The sequence below is a fragment of the Sapajus apella genome, unplaced genomic scaffold, assembly GCF_009761245.1.
Source record: "Sapajus apella isolate SASKATOON/1434 unplaced genomic scaffold, GSC_monkey_1.0 scaffold14, whole genome shotgun sequence".
Taxonomy (NCBI): domain Eukaryota; kingdom Metazoa; phylum Chordata; class Mammalia; order Primates; family Cebidae; genus Sapajus; species Sapajus apella.
The window spans coordinates 4,695,886-4,720,495 of record NW_022436954.1 but is presented as its reverse complement, the minus strand read 5'-3'; the positions used below and the strand labels follow the sequence as shown (position 1 = coordinate 4,720,495).

At 52.8% G+C, this 24,610-nt stretch overlaps 1 protein-coding gene and 1 long non-coding RNA gene across 4 annotated transcripts; both read left to right on the top strand.

The window, feature by feature from the left end:
• Positions 1 to 1,143: 1,143 nt before the first annotated feature.
• LOC116554697 lies at positions 1,144 to 9,653 on the top strand. The gene is made up of 4 exons (XR_004270277.1): positions 1,144 to 2,101; positions 2,200 to 2,368; positions 2,850 to 2,967; positions 9,309 to 9,653. It is a non-coding gene; the product is annotated as an uncharacterized LOC116554697 (long non-coding RNA).
• Positions 9,654 to 13,532: 3,879 nt separating this feature from the next.
• Positions 13,533 to 19,158, top strand: NPAS4 (neuronal PAS domain protein 4). Of its 3 annotated transcripts, XM_032282749.1 has the most exons (8): positions 13,533 to 13,886; positions 14,661 to 14,812; positions 14,992 to 15,094; positions 15,213 to 15,474; positions 15,656 to 15,765; positions 16,111 to 16,246; positions 16,367 to 17,802; positions 18,414 to 19,158. In XM_032282749.1, exons 1-8 carry the CDS (start codon positions 13,712 to 13,714, stop codon positions 18,440 to 18,442), a joined length of 2,403 nt encoding a protein of 800 aa, XP_032138640.1. In that variant the 5' UTR covers positions 13,533 to 13,711; the 3' UTR covers positions 18,443 to 19,158. The 3 variants fall into 3 exon arrangements, with proteins under 3 accessions (XP_032138640.1, XP_032138642.1, XP_032138641.1); XM_032282751.1 differs by lacking the exon at positions 15,656 to 15,765; XM_032282750.1 differs by lacking the exons at positions 13,533 to 13,886; positions 14,661 to 14,812; positions 15,656 to 15,765 and having other exon boundaries at positions 14,819 to 15,094.
• Positions 19,159 to 24,610: the final 5,452 nt, after the last annotated feature.

Here is a 24,610-nt window from a genome sequence, read left to right as displayed (position 1 = left end):
TTCGCAGGCATGAGTTCAGGAGGCAGTTCCACCCCATGCTGCTATGGGATCTTAGGCAAAGCCACAACTTCTTTCAGCTTCAGTTTTTCTCACTTTAAAATGATAACGTCAGGGCACAGGGGCTCACATCTGTAATCCCAGCACATTGGGAGGCTGAGGCAGGCAGATTGTTTGAGTCTAGGAGTTCGAGACCAGCCTGGGCAACATGACAAAACCCCATCTTTACTAAAAATACAAAAATTAGCCGGGTGTGGTGGTGCTGGGGAGGCTGAGGTGAGAGGATTGCTTGAACCCTGGGGACGGAGGCTGCAGTGAGCCGAGATCATGCCACTGCACTACAGCCGGACGACAGAGTCAGACCCTATCTCAAAAAAATAAAATAAAATAAAATGACAGTAATATTCTGCATTACAGAGTTGCTGTGAAAATGACATGGAGTTATAGGAAGAAAACACATAGCACAGTGCCTAACACATGGAGCGCGCTTGCTGAACGTTAATCACAAGTGTGATTGATCACAAATTAATCACAAGAGCGATTAATAATGAGTCCCGCGTTAATCAGAGTTCTGGTGTGAAAATTGCTGAGTTCTTTTGCGCTCTTCCCTGCTTGCAGACGCCAGAGGGCGACATAGACGGCGGGACCCCAGCCGCCAAGCACGCCCGCCGCAGCGCCATGGTAGGCCACGCAGTGGCGCTAAGCTGCAAAATACCTGGTTTTCCGCAGGCTTTGGTTAGCGGAGGGCTGATCCCGGGAGAGCAGAGGCCGAGTAAGGGGGGCCCGGGGAGTCGGGGCGTCCTGAACCAGAGGCTCAGTCCAGAGGACTCTTGGACTGATTAGCCCCCGGGCTCCCGGGACGCAACAAGATCAGCTGGGAATGAATGGGTCCCGGGCTTTTGTGAATCTGAGGGGGGCTTCCCTTCCTCCGGGAGCCGGGCTGCACCCCCTTCCCCTGGGCAGTCGCGGAGCCGTGACGCCTAGCGGAGGGGGGCGCGCGTCTCGGCGCGCGCCTGTCCTCGCGGTGGCTCATTCATCGCAGCCGCGGCACGCCGTTGCCATGGGGACGTGATGCAGGCGCGGGGAGCGGGAGGGAGAGGGAGGCCCCGGGTGACGTCCGCGCTCTTCTCACAGCTCGTCTCCCGCGGCCTCCCAATTTTTGCCTAATTTGGAAGAGAGCCGCAGCCCTTCTGCTGATGCGCGCGCGCTGGCGCCTTTTTAAGGCAACCAGCTGAGTGGCGGCTCCACCAGAGCCCGGGAGCTGCCCCCGCCCCCGAGCCGTGAGCCCTGCTCCGGCCCGGCCCGGGGAGTCCCCGGCGCCACACGCCCCCTCCCCCACCCCCATCTTAGCGCCCCCACCCACTATGGGGACATTTCAACCAGGGAGAAGGGAGGTCCTGCCCTTGCCCCTGGCCCCCGCCCCCCTCCTCCAACAGGGGAGACTTCTGTCCAAACCTTGGAAGGAAGCGAGATGCCAGGCCTAGCGCCTTCGGAGATCCTCTCTGGACAAGGCCACAGGGTGAAAACACCAGGTGAGGACTTTACTGCCCTCGGGGCCACCCTGGAACTCTGAAGACCTTTGCCTCCCTCCAGGCCCCGGGCCCCTTAACTTTTTTCTTCCTGAGCTCAGCCTGGAGCAGAGTTAGGATCCCGAGAAAGCCCCTTACCAGTTGCTCCAACCCCCTCCTTAAACTGGAAGGGAAACTGAGGCCCGGAGGAAAGTTGTGATTGACCAGGGCCACACGACATGTTCCTGGAGGAAGAGCATGGGCCAGAGCCCACGGCTGCTGACCTCCTGGCCAGAGGTCAAGCCCTGTTCCTTACAGTTGAGCACAGCCAGCCCTGTCTGTGTGCACCAAGCAGAGGTGCTGGACACCTCTGCTCTGCCACCAGCTGCCTCGCCTTCCCCAGCGCGGTCTGAACCTGGGTAGGCTTTTTGGAAAAGCTTCTGGATGTCACGGACTCCACGACCGACCAACTAGGCTGCTGCTGCTTGCAAACGTCACCTCCATTGAAGGATTCCTGCAGCCACCAGCTCTGGAACTTTCTGGACCCAAACCTTTCCCCAGACTGCCTACAAGGACCAGTTGGCTTCTGGATGGAGGTGTGGCCTGCGGAGGTCTGGCAGGGATCCCCAGAGCCAAATGGACCCAGCCCTTGGACCCCCTGCTGCTCCTATTGACCTCTGCCCTCTCCCTGCAGCATTTCCTGGAGGCGTTTGACCAGGACCCGCAGGACAGCTGGAAAGTGCCTGACCCTTCTCAAGGAGCTGCATGGCTTCCAGACATCCCTAGGCCCCTCTCTGGACCAGGATGGGGGACCCAGAGGTGGAGCTGAACACACAAGGCAACACTTGAGGGCTCCGAGGGTGGTGAGGAGAGTTCCTACTCTCACACAGCTAGCCCTGGGACCTTGAATGGTTCCTCTATGGAGCGTCCACTCCCAGTGCCACGCAGTCAGTGCAGAAGGGGGAGACTCAGGCAGCCCTCGGAGAGACACAATTTGCCAAGGTCACACAGCAAGTCTGAGACTAGGACCTAGAACCCCACCCCCTGGCTCAGGCTCCTTCTCAGCCACCTGGACCCGAGAGGCCAGCCCGTGGGAGGCCCACATGGCCACTGCACCAGAAAACAAGGACCTGGCCCAGGTCCATCTCCGCCAAGTACCAGCCGTGTCACTTGGGTCACTCCATTCTCTGCATTAGGCCTCAGTCATCCAAGACCATCTTTCAAAGGCCCCCACTCCAATTATGAGTCTGGGATTTTCCGAAATTGAGCATCTTGGCCAGGCTATGGGGGCCCTCTGTGGCTGCCTGTAGGACACTGCCAAGGGGATTTTTTTCCTCCCACCAGACTGAAGCTAAGGAGTGCTGGAGACAGCAGTTGCTTTAGCCACAGGCTGTGTAGACCACCTGAGGATGATCCGGGCGTCTGTTTTGTGCACCTTGGAACCCATCGGATCCCTCCAGCGGTGAGTCCCCTGGTGTACCTAGCACCAAGCTGTGAGGATGGCCCCCGATGGGTTGGGTGGAAGAAGAAAAACTACAGGCTCAGTCCCAGTACTTGCTCCCCTTCGTCCACACAGGCCAGGTCTCCAGGGTCCCTGCCCATCCAAGGCCGAGGACTTGGTCCTCTGGGAGCCTTCAGGGCCACTCAGACCCTAGCACTGGGCAATGGGCTTGTCACCACCTGAAACTGGGGCTTGGGGTTGTAGCATTCAACTTCCAAAGCCAAGAGGCACTGGGACAGGGGGCCCAGCAGGCCCAGAGATGCTCCAGAGGGTTGGGAGAGTCCTTTGAGGCTAAAGGGTCCAACCCACTACCATTTTGCAAATACAAAAGCTGAGGCCCAGAGAGGGTAAGAGGTTTGCAGAACACTTCTAACAGGCTAGCGGCAGAGCTGGGAACAGAATCCACGTCTTCCGCTGCTCCTGTCCGGAACTATTCCCCTGCACGAAACACGATCCGCTGACATCTAGACTGAGCTCACCTCTTCTTCCTGGACCTTGGATTCCTTGGCAGAAGGCCCTCCCAGCTCGCACCCTGTCAGGGCTGGCAACTCAGGAGCTTTCCCTTCAACCTGATGGTCCTTTCCACCAAAGCTTCCTGGTGCTCCTTCACTCCCACCAGTGCTCAGCCCTTCCTGGCTTCAAAAGCTGCTCCATCAGCAGCCATAACAGTAACTCTGCCCTGTTCACCATGGTTCACCCAATTCCCTGTGGTTCCCGCATTCCTAGGCATGGAGAGCACCATTTACCCTGCTCGTGGGGGTCTCTTCTTTGTGGCTCCTAGGCCCAGTCCCTGCCCATCTCTGACCACTGGAGCCTTAAACCCCATTAGTCTTTCCTGGGACCCCTGCACCATTCCCTGTAGACTCCCTCTCAGCTGGCCCAGGGCCTGTGGGAGTAATAATGGCTGGCATGTCATAGGGCTGCTGTGAGTTTTCATGAATTAACACTCATCAGGTACACAAGGTGTGGGTAGGTGCCGCATCTGTAAACTCCCATGTTACAAGCTGTGCCCTGATAGTAACAAGGAGAGACTTGAAGCTGGAGCCTCTGGAGGCCAAGGCACCTGTGAGCAGAAGGGGAAGAGAGCAGGTGCCGGCCTGGAGGAGGTTTAGTAATGGGAGATCGTGGGAGCCATGAGGCTCTTAAGCTGGGAAGACCATGGTCAGGTCAGCTTCTGAATGGCAAGGGGAGCTGGGCTGCTGAGCACCAGGAGGGTGTGTTGGGCCTGGCCCAAGCCCTCCATCCCTGGTTTTGGTGAGCAGTGGAGGGGAAGGCTGCTGCCCAGGAAAGGGGCTTGCTGAGGCCCGAGCCAGAGCCCTGAGGGCCGCTTTGTGCATCCCTCGACTTCTCCAGGCTGCAGCCCCAGCCTGGCTGACTCCATCTGGTGCTCTCAGACCTGGCCTGGACCAAAACTGCCAGTGGGTACCCAGGCTGTTTCTATACTTGCAGTGCCAGGACAGGTTCACCTCCTGAACCAGCCCTTACTGTCTCTGCATAGCCATGCTCAAAATGGTATTTTTCTTAAAGTTAAGATAATGACCAACATTCTGCCATTGAGCATTTCTTGTGCTCCTTTTATGCACCAGGCATTTTCTGAGTGTTTTAACTACTTAACTCCTTTAATGTATACATCAGTCCCTTGGTGGAGGGACCATCATTCTCCCCATTTCTGTGTTTAACAAATCATTAAACCGAGGCACAAGACGTTAAGCCACTTAACTGACCAATGTCACAAAGGCAGTCTGTGGAGGAGGCAGAACCCAGCCCAGATCCTCCTCTCCTGCTTCAGGTACACCCCCACCCACCAGCCTTTCCACGCGGACCATGTCTCTCTCTCTGCCTCTTGATGGTCCTTCAAACATCTGCAAATGCCAAACCACCCCCTCAAGCCCCCTCTTCTCTGAGGAACATCTCTCTATTCCTTCCATCTTTTAAAAATTTCTTGGGCCGGGCACGGTGGCTCACACCTGTAATCCAAGCACTTTGGAGGCCAAGGCGGGCGGATCACCTGATGCTGGGAGTTCAAGACCAGCCTGACCAACATGGTGAAACCCCGTCTTTTAAAAAAAAAAGTCTTACAAATGTTTATAAAGCACTTTACTCCATGCTGGAGTTGACAGTGGGCAAAGCAGTCACGGTCCTTTGCCATGGTGACTGCTGTCTAGTGGAGGAGAGACAATAAATTCCTCACCAAAATAAAGTATTAAATCGCTGTAACACCAAGTGCCAGCAGAGGCCCGGGGTGCCTGGGAACCTGTAACTGGGGATTTGACCTCAGTAGGAAGGTCAGGGGAGGCTTTCCAGAGGAGGTCATGTTTGGGCTGAGCTAACGTGTAGCAGGAGCAGCCACATAAAACAGACCTTTCGAACACCAAACTGGGAAGGAAGTGTTTATTATTATTATTACGGCTGGGAGCCAGGCGATAATTTGTCTAAATGACCCAGCTCAGCTAACAAAGAGAAGCTCTGCCTTTATATAGGCGTACACTCTAGATATTACACCTGGAAGGATCTTAGGTTTATAGCCTTAGAAATCACATATGAAAGTCTTGGGTTTACAGTTTTAGGAATCACATATGAAAGGTTTCTGGTCTCCAGATGGAGGAGTGGAGTGGGGGTTCGATCTTGTTTAAGTAAAAACAGTGTCTTCCAGAGTTTCCCCAATACCAAGCCTGCTTTTTACTGGAAGATGATTTAAGAGGTGCCAGTCAGCCAGTCTTTTATTCTATTGAAATGTGGGGTGGAAGTCAAGGGGGAGGTGATCCTAGATGCCTGAGTCGCCTTCCTCAATGGGAAGACAGGAAGAACTTGGCAGAGGAAAGAGGCAGTGGCACCCCAGGAGAGGGAACAGTATGTGCAAAGGCACTGTGGCAGATGGGAGGGTGGCAGGCCAAGGACTAGAAGAAGGCTCATGCAACTAGAAGAGAAGCAAGGGGGGGTGCATGAGGCCAGACAGGCTGGAGGGCCTACCAGAGCTAGGCCTGGGGGATGCTCTGGGCCCTCCCTCGCAGCCCCAGGTGCAGTCAGCCCCTCCCCACTGGTTGCTCTGCTCAAGGCTGGGCTTAAACTCATAGCACAAGTCCTAGAACCAAAATTCCTGGCCCTGACAGAGGCTGCCCTCTCTCCACCTTTGCTGTGTGCCCCTGTTAACACAACCTTAGCTACAGTGGCTTCTTTGGTGGCTACTGGGACTGTGTTGAGTCTCATTTATGAGGCCACACTCCTCGTCCACCCAACCACCCACCCAGCACAGCCTGGCACAGTCAGCACTGACTTGTCACCAGCAGCTCAACTCAAATGCACCAACTTGGGGAGGCCAGTGCCAATTCCTCCAGCAGGGTCACCCCTCTTTCTCTCCTGAATTCTCAGCGTGCCTCCTTGACAGCAGTAGCCCACTGAAGTGGCTGGATAGACCCCTTGCTCTCTCACCAGGCTGCAGGTTCCATGAGGCCAAGACCAGCTGTCATCACCACAGAGGCTGGCACAGACTCCGCCCCTAGCTGTTGGTTGCATGAATGACTTACATGCCCAAGCCCCTGCCCTGTGCCAGGCCTTGTGCTGGATGCTGGGAACATGAAGAGCAGATGTAGATGCTGATAGTGGAGACAGCCAAGTAAACACTCAGGGACAATGCAGTGTGCAGATCACAGTGATGAGGAAGCACAGAGGGCTGGAGGACACTGGAGGGGTCCCCAGACTCCACTGGAGGATTGGCAGGGCAAGGAGGAATTCTCCAGCTGGGAGTGGTGATGAAGAGGACTCTGAAAATGAATGTGGGGAAAGTCGTCTCCTCCAGCCTCCCCAGGGCACTTCAGGAGTGTTGGTCACTGCTCTGCATTTGAAAGTGGCTTTAGTTGATTAGGTTTCCTTTCTCTCTTGGAATGTGGCTGCTCTGACATGCTCCTCGCCGCATTCCTTGTGTCCTCTTCACACAGCCCTGCCTTCAGGACGTTGCTCAGAAAAGTTTTATTTTTCCCACCTGGGCTCCACTCTCCCTCTCCCACCCACTCCATGGTTCTATGCCCCTCACCTTCCTGGCTCTCAGCTCCTTCACCCAGCTCTGGCCGTCTCAATGCGTGGGTGCCAGCCTGCACCCTCGTTACATGAGCTTTGTTGATTTCATAACCATAAATAGATAAAATGTTCTGAATGCTTTCATGTGCAAGTAGAATTGAGGGAGTGATAGCATAATGAAAAGGCCTCAGGAAAAGGAAAACAGCCTGCTAAGATGCAGCGGAAGACAACACAGCCACTGCACAAGCCAGCTCTGCGTGGGGCTCCTTTTCTCACTGCACTGACCGTAGAGCTGTGGACGCAGGTTGGGGATGTGCTTAGGAATCTGTTAGAAAACCTTTCTCTGGTTTCAAATCCACCAATCCAAAAGAACAATCTAGTTAAAAAACAAAAACAAAAAGTAGAAGTCAGGAAAACCTGGGTTCAATTGTGGATTTATCTCATTCTAGCTGTGTGATCCTGGGCAAGTTAATCAACCTCTCTGAGAAGACATAGAGAGATTCTTCCCCTGGGTCAGACTGGAGGCATCAGGAGGCCCAAGATCCCACAATACCCTCCTTTTCCTCTCATACATACACTTTGTCTTCCTGACAATACCTTAATCACCAGCCCCGAGACTCCCCCTTCCCAAAATGCAGCCTGAAGACTAGGTTTGGAATAGGGATTTATTGAGGTACCCTGTCTCCTCATTGCCCGTTCCAACTCCTGTTGCAGGAAGTGGAGCGTCATCCTGCTTGGATGACACAAAGGGGACTGGAAGCTAATAAGGAGCCTGGCCCATTGGGCTTCCCACCTCTCCTCCGTTAAGGTGTCCAGGAGCACTACTTCTCCATGGCATTTGGAATAGTAAAGGGAGCTTAAATGATAGCTTGGCATACCCTGGACTAAGAGAGCATTCTGGGTGAGAAAAAGAAACAAGTGGAGCTATTCCTGGTGTGAACTCATCCTCTAGTCTAAGGATGGCAAACTTTTTTTGTAAAGGGTCAGTTAGTGAAAAAGGGTCAAAAAGTACTTAAGGCTTTTTGAACCATATGGTCTCTGTTGCAACTACTCAGCTTTTCCATTGTAATGTGAAAACAGCCATAGACAATGAGTAAATGAATGGATGTGACTATATTCCAATAAAACTTTATTTACAAAAAGAGGCAGCAGGCTAGATGTGGCTAGATTTGCAGTCCATAATTTTTAAACCCTAGCCCTAAGCCCTACCACGTGGTGCAAGAGAACAAGCCTAGGTTGGGAGCAGGAGCTAGGGATGAGGCTTGGCATTGCCAGAGACTTGCTGTGTGACTTTGATTAAGTCATTCTCCATCTCTGATCCTTTGTTTCACCATCTATCAAATAAGAATCATAATATCAGTCAAGGCTGGGTGCCGTGGCTCACATCTGTAACTTCAGCACTTTGAGGGGCCAAGGTGTGAGGATTGCTTGAGGTCAAGAGTTCAAGACCAGCCTGGGCAGAAAAAAAGTTTAAATTATCTGGGTGTAGTGATTTATGCCTGTAGTTCCAGCTACTCAAGAGCCTGGCACATAGGATTATTTTAGTCCAGGGGTTTGAGGTGGCAGTGAGCTATCATCAGGCCACTGCGCTCTGTGTATAAATAATAATAATGATATCAGTCAGATTTGTCATGAGAATGGGTCTAACAGGTCAGAGCAAATCTGAAGTCTTTTCATCCCTCTGTGTGATGCTAAGTGGAGCTGCACCCACTGCCCAACCCAACTTCACCTGGCCATGCCCTTGTCTGCTGAGGGTGGCAGCAGCCTGTCAGAAAGGAAGGTGTCTCTCTCCAGGGTCAGATTCTTCATCTGTCTTTCCAAGCTCCAGCCCCAAGTGACCCCATTTCTGTAGCAAGCCAAGCACGGGAGGAAACAAGGAATCCCTTTCTTTCCACCATCCAGTCATTTGGCAGGAGGCAACAGTTCACTTGAGAGAGTGATGTGGCTGCAGTGGCTGGTGGCCAGGCTTTGGAGGAGGCCTTTGGGACTCTGACTGGGAATAGAACTATGAAAAATGGGCTTCAGTGCTCCTCTGGAACATTCACCTATGGCCACAAGTTAAGTAGTTGCAGCTGTGGTCTCATTGGTGACTTGCGCCACCACCAATTGCATCAATACATATTTCTTGCACCATCTTGCCCACCTGTCTGGTTTGACCACTACTGCAAGCTTGCATCCTTTGGCATATTGTCATCTTCTCTGAAGCCCCATCCAGTGATTCATTCATTCATATTCTTTCTATCCCTCCTCACTTCCCTTCCCTTCCCCCTGCTTTCTCTTTCTCATAGACACATTTGTCCAGAGCAAGACAAGATAACACTTTGACAGCCCTCTGTCAAGATTCTTGCTCCAAATCTCCAGACTAGTATCCGGAGTCTCCATGCCGGTTCTGAAGAAGCAGATTCCTCATCCACCCTTCAACTCCTTCCCAGGAGGTCATCCTCCTCCAAATCTCTAGAAAAGATACACCTCCTCTTCTCTGATAAAGGCTGGGGGGTGATGCCCCCCCACCAGGTTCCCAATAAAGCTATGCAAGACAGGGGCAAGAGCTCTCACAGCCTGTTTTTGTTACAAAAACCCTTTTTCGGAAAAAATAATAAAGAAAGGAATCAGCCAATCCCTCCTCGATGCCATCACCTCTTCTTGGTGATTTTTCGGGGAAAGAGTGGGTGGGTTGCTATGGCAACAGATGCGAGCTCGTCTCAGTAAAGAAGGGACCTTGATATTTTTTTCTCTCTCTCATTCTCTCAGTTGTGTGTGTGTGCGTGCATGTGTATGTGCGCCTGTGTGTGTGTGCATGCGCGCTACGCATGCCTGTGCCCACACCAGGAATTTTTTTTTTGGGAACTAAAGAAAGCCCTTCTCTTCTCTCAGCTCTCCAAATATGGAGTGATGGAAAACCACTTACTCCTGCAGGCCAGGGAGAATTCAGGATGATTCAAGAGAAAAGGGAGAGGTCATGTGGGGCTCTTTTCCTCCATGTTTTTACTACAGATTGCATGCAACAGAGAGAGCTTCACAAATGGTTAGGGGGTTCTTGGAAAGAGGGGGAGATGCTAGGTAGAAAGAGGTGAGAAAGACATAGATGGTGCAGGAGCCCAACAAGTGACATCAGAGAGGGCAACAGAAACTATATTGAGTTTGGGGATGCATGCACATCCCACCATGCCATCAGATGCTGAGAGAAAGACCCAGAGCAGACTCAGATATGGACACAAACACAGACACTGACAGAGAGGCATATGGAAAGTTGTAGACATAAATACACACAGGCACAAACATAGAAGTTGGAGACTTTTTAAAAAAGACAGACATAGATGCAGACATAGGTAAACACATACAGGGCTAGAGACTTGCAGCTACAAACACACATGCAAACAGATACACAGATAAAGACACACAAATATGTTCAGACAGGTTTAGAAGCAGACACACAGGACATACAAACACACTCTCAGTCAAGTGAACACACACACACACACAGTCTGGCTCTTTTCCTTCCATTGCCCAAGCATTCCTGAGCAGTAGTGCATAGCTGGCTGGGGATGCTGCACGCTTGCCCAGTAGGTTTGGCTGAGAGGCTCTGCTCTCCCATTCCTTCTACACACTCACCCCAAAGCCCCTCTCCCAATTCATTCCCTTGCCCACTTTCCCACAGCCAGCAGGCTCTGATGCCTCCCCCATCTCAGGCTTCTAATTCTTAGCTTGTTCTGCTGCTGCTGCCTGCCACTTGGGGGAGAGAGTGGGGTGACTCAGCCAGGCCAGGATGACTCACACTGCCAGTATTTTTAGCAGCGGCCAGGAGCTCTCTAGTGTGCCAGCCACCCCCCTCCTCCTGCTTGCTATTTCGGAACCGTCACTGGTGATATAAATAGCTCCTCTCCCACGGCCTGAAGCTGCTGCCAAGCTATTTTTGGTTCTGCACAGTTAAAAATAGCTTCATGGAGGTGGGAGGCAAGGGGAGTGGGAGCTGGCCTAGGGAGAGGAGACATCGGGGCATACAGAGCTTCTCAACTTGAATCAGAGTGGGTGAACTAGGATGAGCTCTTCTCTACCCCCTCCCTTGTCCCTTTCTAGACCCTTCTTCCCTTCCAAAGTGCTTCTTTCTATTCCATTCTGGAAAAAGCCAGGGGCTCTTCCCTTGAGCCCAGTTCTCCTCCCTTGCTTACTTCACTCCTACTAGAGCCCAGGAATATTGGCCCCTTGCAACTCCCCCATATCCATCTACAGAGAATAAGGGGACAGTCAAAGGGGAGGCTCACTCTGAGGCCTGTGGGAACCCAGGCCCTACCTTGATGTCCCAGGCAAACTGCAGCCTATCTCACTTCCGTGGTGACTTTTTCAGCACCACGGACAGCTGCCAGAGCTCCATTCCTTTAGTGCAGATTCGCTCAGATTTCTGGAGGCCAAGGGACCCACCCAGTAGACTCCTCTGATTGTGGAGAAGGACACTCAGAATTTCTCCCAGGCAGCTTTAGCATCAGTGGGTGAAGAACACAGGAACAACCCCCCTGGAATTTCATATGGAAGGGGACCCAAAGATCAAGGTGTTGTTCAAATAGAAGCTTGAGAGAGAGAGGTGGATGGGCACATCAGAGGTCAGATCGAAATGAAAGAAGCAACACAGACCCATGTCCAGAAGGAACCATCTCTCTGTCATCCATGTCAATAGGATTACAGACAGTGGCAGACAGACACATGGACAGCGTTCCCTCCACCTCAGTTGTTACACTTACCACAGGATGGCCCCAACCTCTGCCAAATGCATAAGACACCAGGATAGGGTCTCCACAGCTTTGTACCCCTCTTTTAAGACATACGTCTCCTCGACTGCCTCTCCTCCCACTCTACCTCTCTTGCTACCACCCCTTTCCACGAGGAGTGGGGAATTCCCTGGTCTCAAACTGTCCTTTTTGATGTCAAAGTTCATCTCCAGGCTTCCTGTGTGACTGGGACTTCCCAATTTTTAAGTGGTCTGATTTCCAGCCCCTTAAGTGATTCCATGCACACACAGCTACTCCATCAAATGATATTTCAGATAAGAACATTCGCTAGCCCTCTTGCTTCTTGCATTATTGAATCCCCGGATAAGAACGGCATCTCCTCGACCCTGTAGAGAGCAATAATCTGTGGTGAAAAGAGAAAGAAAGGGGGGGGTATCGGATAGGGCAAAGGTGACAGGCTATGGAGAATAAAGAAAGGGGAAGCTTCAGGGGTCGGGGCACTAAGCTAAGCCAACCACCAAGCACGCTAGGAGAAAAAGAAACGAAGGTGAGAGGTGGAGAGTTGAAGGTGGAGAGGCAGAGCCAGCAGCCCTAGCGCCACAGATGTGGAGAGGGGTAGAGGGAGCCTGGCGAAGTTACAGGGTCCCTGGTAGCTGCAGGGGTCACGGAGGGTCCGGCGAGGCCCCCTCTCTTCTCGGCTGCTCCCCCATCTTGCCCGCCTAGGCAGGGCGGGGAGCCCTGCTGAGCTGTGCGGAGGCAGTCAGGCCCCGCCCGCCGCCGCCGCAGCCGCGGCTGCCGCCGGAGGATTCCTGTCCTAATATGGAGCTGGGATTCCCCCGGCCCCGCCCCCGCCCCCAGCCCGCGGGGAGACCGAGGCTGGCAGCAGGGCGGGGGAAAGCGCTCGCTTGGGGGCCGGTAACGGGGTGGGGGAGGGGGGAAGGGATGCCTAAGTGCAGATCCAGGTCCTCGCTGTCCCCCGCGTCCCTGCCTCAGTTTCCCCCTTCAGCAGCTAAGGTTAATTAGCTGACAGGGAAACCAAGAATCACTGCAGCCTAGCGCTGGTGTTGGTTTCTATTCGTGGCTGTGAGAAAACAATATCAACGCCAAATTCAGCTGGTCCCTTTCCCACCGGACCGTCTTTCCACCCATCCTAGGGACTTAGACCCCCATGAATACCCCCTGATAAACCGCCAAGGCTCGGTTTGGGAAGAGGGGGAGGGGATTTGTTTTTTGAAAATGGCCAAGGGAATCCCAGGTTGAGTAGTCCTCAGAGAGGAACCCCAGCTGTGACCTGTCCCACGGAGGCCAAGGAAAGTCCTCCTTCCCTGCATGTGAACGTGACCTTGTCTGGCAAGTAACGAGGGGAATTTGTAGACAGCCCTGTTCCTCCCCATTCCCTCAACTCCTCAGAAAAATTAGTGTCAGTGCCAGCCCCTCTCTGCCCTCTGCAGACTCCTGCCGGGGGCTTCAGGCCGCCCTAATCCTGGCCCTGTCGCTTCCCTCAACTGAACGCATTCGGACGCCTGGGTCCCCACACCCCATTCAAGCTTTCCTAACGCAGCGCCTGCCTCTCCGCTCAGCTCCCGCCAGGCTCGGCCCCCTCCGCAGCCTCCTGCTCCCCCCTCGCTTGCCCCCCTCCCGCTCTCATTCTACGTCATGGGATGACGTCGGAAGCCGGGCGGGAGGAGGAGCCCCCCTCCCCAGTCAGCAGCTCCCGCTGCAGCTCGCTTAGCCCAGCCTCCCGCTCTCCCGCCCCCCAGCTCTAAAACGAGCCCCCCACGCCTGGCAGGAGCTATATAAGGCGGCGTGAGGCAGGCGAGGGGGGCAGCGCAGCCGAGCGGAGCCCAGGAGAGCAGAGAGCGAGCCTGAGCGAGAGACTGGGAAGCACGGAGGAGGAAGCCGCCGGTGCGTCGGGACGGGAGCGAAGGTGCTCGGGCGCCCGAGCTGGAGCTCCGCAGCCGCCGGTCATGTACCGCTCCACCAAGGGCGCCTCCAAGGCGCGCCGGGACCAGATCAACGCCGAGATCCGGAACCTCAAGGAGCTGCTGCCGCTGGCCGAAGCGGACAAGGTCCGGCTGTCCTACCTGCACATCATGAGCCTCGCCTGCATCTACACTCGCAAGGGCGTCTTCTTCGCTGGAGGTGAGCATGCTGGGACTACCGGAGATCCGAGCTGCCGGGAGCCGCAGACCCTGGAGCTGGGGAACCCGCTGGGGCTGCTGCATGTCTAGGGCAGCGTGCTGGCGAGCTGGGGAGATTCGGGACTGTCTATTTTTCCTCCTGAGCTCCCTCCAAACCTCGCCTTAGTTCTGAATGAGAGTTAGAGAGCCTGGACGGTATCTCTAACACCAGGGGCCTTAGAGGAGAGGAGAGGAGAGGAGAGGAGAGGAGAAGAGCCAGGCCAGAGCGGCCTCGGTGCCTGCCAGTGTAAAGGCGCTCAGGGAGCTGGGGAGGGAAGCCCGGGAAGTTGCAGGGATGGAGCGGCCTGAGTCTAGGGAAGCGTAGCCCTGTCCGCGGTGCTGAAAGGGTTTCCTGTAGCCTTCGGGGGGTGCTGCCCGTGGTGCTGACGGCCGCTTCGGCCGAGCAGGGAGCTGTCCACGGGTCTGAACTCACAGTCCGCTTTGGAACTCTGTCCGCGGTTCTGAGATTCAGAGCCCCTTGGGAGCTCTGTCCACGGTTCAGAAATTCAGAGCCGAGGAGGCGCCGACCCGGTTTAGAAGTCGAGGGCTTGCGGGCTATGGAGATACAGCAACAGGTTCCCTGGTCAAGAGCTGCAGGCAGCGGGTCAACAGGTGTTTGCAGAGGCACGTCCATGAGAAATTCCTCCGGATTCTTTGAAACTCAGGCCATGCCTTCCTCACTTCTGCTTTGCCTCCCAGTCTTACTCCTGACTCACCATGTCTTCTCGCCCTACAGGCACTCCTCTGGCGGGCCCCACGGGGCTTCTCTCAGCTCAAGAGCTTGAGGACATCGTAGCGGCACTACCCGGCTTTCTGCTTGTGTTCACAGCCGAGGGGAAGTTGCTCTACCTGTCTGAGAGTGTGAGCGAGCATCTGGGCCACTCCATGGTGAGTGCTGAGGGTCATTTCAGCTGAGGCTGGGCATGAAGGGGGCACCATGAGCCTTCCACTCCTGAAGAACTGGGAATTACTATGGAGGGAAAGGTTATACCCTACAAGATATCATAGATCAAAGATTGACTCCCGCTGTTCTCACTAATGGTCATCTCTTCTTTTCCTTTCTCCAGGTGGACCTGGTTGCCCAGGGTGACAGCATCTACGACATCATTGACCCAGCTGACCACCTCACTGTGCGCCAGCAACTCACCCTGCCCTCTGCCCTGGACACTGGTAAGGACTCCCTTCTTCCCTCCTCAGTCCAATTTCCCACTTGCTTCCCTTCTCCCCTGCATCCACTGTCTCACTCAGCCACTCACCCTCTTAACGGTTTTTCTCTTCACCCATCTAGATCGCCTCTTCCGCTGCCGCTTCAACACCTCCAAGTCCCTCAGGCGCCAGAGTGCAGGCAACAAACTGGTGCTTATTCGAGGCCGATTCCATGCTCACCCACCTGGGGCCTACTGGGCAGGAAACCCCGTGTTCACAGCTTTCTGTGCCCCACTGGAGCCGAGACCCCGCCCTGGCCCTGGCCCTGGCCCTGCCTCACTCTTCCTGGCCATGTTCCAGAGCCGTCATGCTAAAGACCTGGCCCTACTGGACATCTCTGAGAGGTAAGTCTGGAGTGTTCAGATTCCAAGAGAAAGGCAGGCCAGAGCTGAGGGAACCCTAGATTCTGGAGTCAGGGGCAGGGAGGATGGGGTTTAGGGGGGCAGAGGATCTGGGAGGGAGTGAGATGCATGGGTATCAAGAAAGGAAAACAGAAAGCTGACCTCACCCTTTCCACCTTCCCAGTGTCCTAATCTACCTGGGCTTTGAGCGCAGTGAACTGCTTTGTAAATCATGGTATGGACTGCTGCACCCCGAGGACCTGGCCCACGCTTCTGCTCAACACTACCGCCTGTGTGAGTGTCCAGAGAGGCTGGGGACAAGAGAGCAAGCTGAGAAAGGGCATGGGAGACCAGACAAAGAATGAGCTGTAGCCAAGAGTGATGCTGGGGAGAAAACAGAGACCAACAATTTCAGATGCTATAGGGTGAACATGAGGGTGAGGATTCAAGGCAATAATAGAAGCAGAATTGGGGGACTCTGAGTGGTGAGGTCAAGGTAGAGAGCTGAGTGGTGCAGGTGAGGGTAGTCAGAGGAGAGGATGTCATGGCTATCTTAATTCAGTGGAGAGGTGAGCAAAGGTGGGGAGTAGGTAGAGTTGCCTGGTGGGCATCCTAACTCTGCATCTTCTTTCTCCCCAGTGGCTGAGAGTGGAGATATTCAGGCAGAGATGGTGGTGAGACTACAGGCCAAGACTGGAGGCTGGGCATGGATTTACTGCTTGCTATACTCAGAAGGTCCAGAGGGCCCCATTACTGCCAATAACTACCCAATCAGGTAAGCCACAAGCAGGGGTCTAGGGGGCAGCTGAGGTCAGCATGGAGGAGACACAAATCAGGGAACTGCCCTGGAAATGGACATGAGACCCTTACCAGCTGCCTCTTCTCTCCTCTCCAGTGACATGGAAGCCTGGAGCCTCCGCCAGCAGTTGAACTCTGAAGACAACCAGGCAGCTTATGTCCTGGGCACTCCGACCATGCTGCCCTCATTCCCTGAGAACATTCTCTCCCAGGAACAGTGCTCCAGCACTAACCCACTCTTTACCACAGCACTGGGGGCTCCCAGAAGCACCAGCTTCCCCAGTGCTCCTGAACTGAGTGTTGTCTCTGCATCAGAAGAGCTTCCCCGACCCTCCAAAGAACTGGACTTCAGTTACTTGGCATTCCCTTCTGGGCCTGAGCCTTCTCTCCAAGCAGAACTGAGCAAGGATCTTGTGTGCACTCCACCCTACACACCCCACCAGCCAGGAGGCTGTGCCTTCCTCTTCAGCCTCCATGAGCCCTTCCAGACCCACTTGCCTGGCCCATCCAGCACTCTTCAAGAACAGCTGACTCCAAGCACTGCGACCTTCTCTGATCAGTTGACACCCAGCAGTGCAACCTTCCCAGATCCACTAACTAGCCCACTGCAAGGCCAGCTGACTGAAACCTCAGTCAGAAGCTACGAAGACCAGTTGACTCCCTGCACTTCTACCTTCTCAGACCAGCTGCTTCCCAGCACGGCCACCTTTCCAGAGCCTATGGGCAGCCCTTCCCATGAACAGCTGACTCCTCCCAGCACAGCATTCCAAGCACACCTGGACAGCCCCAGCCAAACCTTCCCAGAGCAACTGAGCCCCAATCCTACCAAGACTTACTTCGCCCAGGAGGGATGCAGTTTTCTCTATGAGAAGTTGCCCCCAAGTCCTAGCAGCCCTGGTAATGGGGACTGCACGCTCTTGGCCCTAGCCCAGCTCCGGGGCCCCCTCTCTGTGGATGTCCCCCTGGTGCCCGAAGGCCTGCTCACACCTGAGGCCTCTCCAGTCAAACAGAGTTTCTTCCACTACTCTGAAAAGGAGCAGAACGAGATAGACCGTCTCATCCAGCAGATCAGCCAATTGGCTCAGGGCATGGACAGACCCTTCTCAGCTGAGGCTGGCACTGGTGGACTAGAGCCACTTGGAGGACTGGAGCCCCTGGACTCCAACCTGTCCCTGTCGGGGGCAGGCCCCCCTGTGCTCAGCCTGGACCTGAAACCCTGGAAATGCCAGGAGTTGGACTTCCTGGCTGACCCTGATAACATGTTCCTGGAAGAGACGCCCGTGGAAGACATCTTCATGGATCTCTCTACCCCAGACCCCAATGAGGAATGGGGTTCAGGGGATCCTGAGGCAGAGGGCCCAGGAGGGGCCCCATCGCCTTGCAACAACCTGTCCCCAGAAGACCACAGCTTCCTGGAGGACCTGGCCACATATGAAACCGCCTTTGAGACAGGTGTCTCAGCATTCCCCTATGATGGGTTTACTGATGAGTTGCATCAACTCCAGAGCCAAGTTCAAGACAGCTTCCATGAAGGTGAGTCCAGCCAGAAGGTCCAAGAACCCAAGTCCCTCTCCTGCCAAGGAAACGTTGGGTAGAATTGGGTGAATCATTTCCCCTCTCTGTACCTCTATTTTATTAAGGGATGACATCCCCTGCTGCAAAGAGTAGCAGTGGGGATAAGGAAAAAATGAAAGACTTAAGTTTTGAACAAGTAGACCTGGCAGGGGTTGGGGCTGTGGGATAGAGTACTAGGGAATCCTTAAGGAAGGGCTTGTGCTTAACTAGATCAGTCTTCACCACCCCATTTTACAGATGAAAATAATCAAAGAAACTCTCCTTAGGGCACTAAACAAACTGATGGAAGAGGGACTAGAGCTCTATCCTAGTATCCTAGCTCCCTGAAGGGGATAAAGAGCAAGAGTTTATAGAAGTTGGTAAAAGAAAGATGAGGCTGTCCCTGACTACAGCCTCAGTTTCAACCCCTCCATCCAAATTGCTCCCTAATCTACTGAGTCTCTGGGGATCGTTTCATCATTGAGCCAACATCTTTGAAACCCATACTAATATCAGCACATTCTCAGCCCCAGGATCCTCTGTCCTAATTGGTCTAACTGATTGTGCTCTCTCTCTATCTCTCCCTGCAGATGGAAGTGGAGGGGAACCAACGTTTTGAATAAGTCTGTGACTTAACGTCGTCAAGTATGGCATATTGTCATCAAGACGTGGAGCCGCTCTCCACCCCCCCGGGACTGTTGGGGGGATTCTGGGGGCCAGAGGGGGATATATATGATTCCCCAGGCCCTGCAGGATTTGCGGGGGGAGGTGGGAGGGCAAGGGAGGGGAGCTTCTTTTTAAAATCAAGAGACTTCCAGCGATCCCAGTTTCCATTTCAATCTGTATTCACTCGTAGTGAGTTTCCTTGAATGGGATTTCAAGCGGAGAATGGGGGAGTGTCACTTCCCCGCCGCGTTGCCCCATTGGCCTGGGCCAGTTCTCCACTCCTAGGGGCCAAGCCACCTCTAGGCCTTGGTGGGGGAAAGGCAGGGCCCACCCGGGCCAGCCCGTGCCCTGAGGGGCTCTTGACACCCACGTAGAATTCTCTACACACCAGTAACGGGATTTCAATTCCGATGGACTCTGCCGCCCTGGCGGCCCTTCCTGTGACTTTTGCGCCCCGCGCCTGGGGTGGGGGGTGCGAAGAGACGCTACGTTCCTTTCCGATGGAGGAAGGCAGACCTGCCGTCACACATGTGCTTGCACGAGTGCGTGTACCTGGTGCGGGACTCAACCGGCCGCCAGACTGCCTGGGCCTGCCCAGATGGCCACCTCGTGGTGCTGCGGTGACTTTGTAGCCAACTTTATAATAAAGTCCAGTTTGCCTTTTTGGTACCTCTGGTGTCATGCACTGCTGTGTAAAAGGAAGAGTGACGGATAAGTTCAGGAGGCTTGGTTGGGAGCCTGGGGGTCACGAGGTAAAAGTTGAACGTGTTTATGGCCCCAGCATTTCTTCATCTACGCATGAATTCATTCATTCATTCATTTACCCATTCATTCATTCTTTCACTCAACATCTATATGTACGTTGTGTGGCCCATACTGTGCTAGATGATGGAAAGTTTAGGGCTGCAACAAAAGTTATGTCTTATCCTCAAGGCACTTGGCATCCAGTACTAGAGAATATTAGCATCTTCTCCCTGCGCCAGGCTTACAATGCTCATGGTGTGGGAGGGAACAGAGGGCCTAGAGGTGGACAAGAGGATTCAACTTGATATTGGTTCTGAACACGGGCTTGAAGCTTCTGCTTACAAGTTATTTCTTCACCTGATCCTTCAGGGAAGCAACTTCCTTGTGGGGCCCTGGATCAACTCATTGGAAATTATAAACATGTCTGTAATCCTTGCACAGGGCTTTCAGCTGACACACTCTTTTACATATCTTATTTGCTGCAACAAAGCCTCTCGAGCAGGCATATTAGCCCATCTCACTGATGAAGAAACTGAGGACCACAGGTAAAAAGTTATTTGCTCCCACATTGGTGAGAGGCATGCATGGGTGGGCAACATACCCAGAGCATCTGCATCCCAACCCTGGGCTGTTTTCTCTGCTGCGAGAGCCAGTGAACCACCACCTCAAATCATCCCATCCCAGATTACTCAAGAAGGGCAAGTGTGGGCTGGAGCAGGGGCCTCTCTCCCAAGCATGGGGTGAGAAACTCCCTCCTTTTGCCACTCCAGGTCTGTAAAGTTGAGCTGAACAGAATATAATTCAGTAGGTCAAAAGAAAAAAGTTTCCAAAAGTGCTGTTTTCCTCCAAGCTTGAAGGCCAAACAGCCACAGGGTAGAGTGAGGGCAAATGAAAATGAAGAGATGGGCTGGGAGCAGTGGCTCATGCCTGCAATCCCAGCAATTTGGGAAGCCAAGGCAGGAAGATTTCTTGAGCCCAGAAATTTGAGATTAGCCTGGGCGACATGGTGAAACCCTGTCTTTACAAAATACAAAAATTAGCTGGGTGTGGTGCACACTTGTAGTCCCACCTACATGAGAGGCTGAGGCAGGAGGATCTCTTGAGCCTGGGAGGCAGAGGTTGCAGTGAGCCAGGATCACACCACTGTACTCCAGCCTGGGCAACAGAGCGAACCCTGGATTCAAATCTCACCTCCACCAATTATTTGCCAAATGGGACTTGAGGCTCGCTTTCTCCACAAGTGAAGTGGGACTCACAAATACGGCACTTATCTCCCAAAGATGCTGTTAGAACTTGATAGCGTCCACTTATAAGCTGAGAAGTGCAGAATGGACTTAAGTTATCAAATTGAATTAGAAGGCAATGGTGACGTCAAAGGCTTAGAGCACATTTCTTTCTCAAGGAAAGGAAAGAAACTCCATGCCTCCATCTTTCTCCAGTGAAGTACAGGGGCTGGATTCCAGGAACTGAGGGCGTAACCCTGAGAAAGCCCCTAAGCCTCCTTTTATTCCAAATCCTCCAGCTCTGGGGCCATGCCCTTAAGAGAGTTCCATGGGAAGGAAGATACTCCGGAGGACCTGTCACCACTTTTCCACCTTGGTTGGGTCCTTGAGTGGAAAAGGAGGGTGGAATTTTGCCTTCTGCCATCCTTGTGCATCTGTTCTCCAACTTGGACAAAATAACTGAGCTGTCAGCCCCAGGAGGACCCTGGCACCAAGCACAGGACTGGCATATAGCAGGCATACTCAAAATGTCTCCTTGAAAGGAATCTTCCTTCTTTTCTTCCTTCCTTCCTTTCTTTCTTTTTCTTTCTTTTGTTCTTTCTCTTTCTTTCTTCTTCTTTCGAGAGAGGGTCTTACTATATTTATTGAAAAAATTTCTTTCTTTCTTTCTTCTCTCTTTCTTTCCCTTTTTCCTCTCTCTCTCTCTCTCTTTCTTTCTTTCTTTCCTTGTTTCTTTCTTTCTTTGTTTGTTTCTTTCAAGACAAGGTCTCACTATATTACCCAGGCTGGACTCAAACTCCTGGGCTTAAGTGATCCTCCCACCTCATCCTCCCAAAGTGATGGGATTACAGGTGCACAGCCCTCCACTGAGGGAACTACTTCTGAATATCAATCCAAGGATTCCATTAGAGTCATCAGTTTCTACCATAAACATGTGTTCCTAAATTCCCCAGAGGGAATCTTAAGTGACCATGAGCTCAAGACACACATTGGAGTCCCATCTAAAAACCTCCCTGGGGACATCAGAAAAAAAAAAAAGGAAAGTCTGGCCAGGCATTTGTGGTGGCTCATGCCTATAATCTCAGAACTTTGGGAGGACGAGGATGAGGTGGGAGGATGGCCTGAGCCCACAAGTTCAATACCAGCCTGGGCAACAAAGCAAGACCCAATCTCTGCAAACAAAAATTAGCTGGGCATGGTGGTGTGCCCCTATAATTCTGGCTACTTGGGAGGCTAAAGTGGGAAGATTGCTTAAGCCCAGAAGTTACAGACTGCAATAAGCTATGGTCACACCATTGCACTCTAGTCTGGGTGACAGAGCAAGACCCTGCCTCAAAAACAAAACAAAACAAAAAGGAAAATCTGAGAAACTTAAGGAAACCTAATGATGAAATAGAATATGGTATACTAGAGCAGAAAAAGGGCGCAAGGTAGTGAGGAATCCTGAATAAAGTATGGACTTCAGTTAATAATACCGTATCAACTGACTCATTAATTGTGACAAATGCACCATGTAAGTGTAAAATGTTGATAACGGGAGAGCGGCTGTGGGGTCTGTGGGAACTTCGTATGATCTTCACAACTTTTCTCTAAGTCTAAACCTGTTCTAGGCCAGGCACGGCGGCTCATGCCTGTAATCCCAGCACTTTGGGAGGCCAAGGTGGGTGGATCACCTGAGGTCAGGAGTTCAACAGCAGCCTGGCCAACATAGTGAAACCCCGTCTCCACTAAAAATACAAAAAAATTAGCCGGGCCTGGTGGTAGGCGCCTGTAATCCCAGCCACACGGGGGGCTGAGGCAGGAGAATCCATTGAACCCAGGAGGCAGAGGTTGCAGTGAGCCGAGATCGCGCCATTGCACTCCTGCCTGGGTGACAGAGTGAGATTCTGTTTTGAAAAAAACAAAACAAAATACCGCCACAACTTTAAAAGGTAAAAATTATGGGAGAAAAAATAGAAACCCCTCCCTGGTATTTGGTGGCAGTGACGCGAGATGGTAATGTGTGTGGACGAGAAGGCACCCTGACACTCAGAATTGGAGAGCCAGGCCGCCAGCCAGTGCGAAGTTGAAAGAGCCCATGGCGCCCCCTGCTGGACATAGAACTATCTGCTTCTGTTCCCTTCCCTGGCACGGTCCCTGTGGCTCAGAGCATCAATATTGCATCTTAGAAGAGATGGGTAAACTGAAGCCCAGAGAGAGGAAAGGAATTGCCCAATGGTACTTCCAAAATGACTGCAGAAACAAAATCTGACTGTCAAGGAGTTCCCTTGCCACCCACACCAGATTGCTGTTCTGGGAGCAAAAAGGTATGAGAAAGGGCTGAAATTTTGGAGTCACAAAGACTGAGCTCAAATACTGGCTCTGGCACCTCATTTTTGCATGTGACAAACACTGTAATCCCAGCTACTGGGGAGGCTGAGGCAGGAGAATCACCTGAATCCAGGAGGTGGAGGTTGCAGTGAGCTGAGATTGTACCACTGCACTCCAGCCTGGGTGACAGAGTAAGACTCCATCAAAAGAAAGAAAGAGAAAGAAAGAAAGAGAGAGAGAGAGAGGGAGGGAGGGAGGGAGGAAGGAACGAAGGAAAGAAAGAGAAAAAGAAAGAAAAGAAAGAAGAAGGAAGGAGGAGGCCGGGCGCGGTGGCTCAAGCCTGTAATCCCAGCACTTTGGGAGGCCGAGGCGGGTGGATCACGAGGTCAAGAGATCGAGACCATCCTGGTCAGCATGGTGAAACCCCGTCTCTACTAAAAAATCCAAAAAATCAGCTGGGCCTGGTGGCGCGTGCCTGTAATCCCAGCTACTCAGGAGGCTGAGGCAGGAGAATTGCCTGAACCCAGGAGGCGGAGGCTGAGGTGAGCCGAGATCGCGCCATTGCACTCCAGCCTGGGTACCATGAGTGAAACTCCGTCTCAAAAAAAAAAAAAAAAAAAAAAAGGAAGAAGGAAGGAGGAAGGAAGGAAGGAAGGAAGGAAGGGAAGGAGGGAGGGAATGAGGGAGGGAGGGGAAAGGCAGGGCATGGTGGCTCATGCCTGTAATTCCAGCACTTTGGAAGGCTGAGGTGGGTGGATCACCTGAAGTCAGGAGTTCAAGACCAGCCTGGCAAACATGGCAAAACCCCATCTCTACCAAAAATACAAAAATTAGCCAGGCATGGTGGCATGTAGCTATACTCCCAGGTACTCAGGAGGCTGACGCAGGAGAATCACTTGAACCTGGGAGGTGGAGGTTGCAGTGAGCTGAGATGGTGCCACTACACTCCAGCCTGAGTGACAGAGCGAGACTCCATCTCAAAAAATATATAAATAAATAAATAAGGCCGGGCGCGGTGGCTCACGCCTGTAATCCCAGCACTTTGGGAGGCTGAGGCGGGTGGATCACGAGCTCAAGAGATCGAGACCATCCTGGTCAGCATGGTGAAACCCCATCTCTACTAAAAATACGAAAATTCAGCTGGGCATGGTGGCGTGTGCCTGTAATCCCAGCTACTCAGGAGGCTGAGGCAGGAGAATCGCTTGAACCCAGGAGGCAGAGGTTGCAGTGAGCTGAGATTGCTCCACTCCATTCCAGCCTAGGCAACAGTGCGACTCAGTCTCAAAAGAAAAAAATGAAGAAAAGAAAGAAAAGAAAACGATATACACTATTGATATAATTTAAAAAATCAGTATTTGTAGAAAAAACTATTGACATATACTGCATATGGAGTATCTTAGGGCAACAGCCTGCCACATACTCATGACCATCTCCCCTTCAAGACATTTGCCACATTTCAAACCTGCATGGGGAGGAATGCTAAGTTCAAAACTTCTGAAAGGCAGAACTGAATTCCCACAGTCTTCTGGAGATCTTCCAAGCTCTCAGTCAAAGCCCAGGAGGGCCATGGCAAGGAATAGGCACAAACCAGAGGTCTGATAAAATTGCAGTCCACCTTGACTCACCTTAGTCATTGGAACAAGATAATCACTCACTTCATCTGACACTGGAAGGGGACTTTGAAGCAACTATGGTTCCTTTAACACAATGTCCACGAAACTCAAAGAGTAAGAAAAACGTAATGGCCAGGAGTGGTGGCTCAGGCCTGTAATCCCAGCACTGGGAAAATGAGACAGGCATATCATGAGGTCAGGAGTTCAAGACTAGCCTGGCCAATATGGCAA

Excerpts from the sequence above, each read along its gene's own strand:
- NPAS4 (XM_032282749.1), top strand. The coding sequence starts at position 13,712 with ATGTACCGCTCCACCAAGGGCGCCTCCAAGGCGCGCCGGGACCAGATC. Across the intron at positions 13,887-14,660 it reads GGGCGTCTTCTTCGCTGGAG|GCACTCCTCTGGCGGGCCCC; the intron begins GTGAGCATGCTG and ends CTCGCCCTACAG. Across the intron at positions 15,766-16,110 it reads TGCTCAACACTACCGCCTGT|TGGCTGAGAGTGGAGATATT; the intron begins GTGAGTGTCCAG and ends CTTTCTCCCCAG.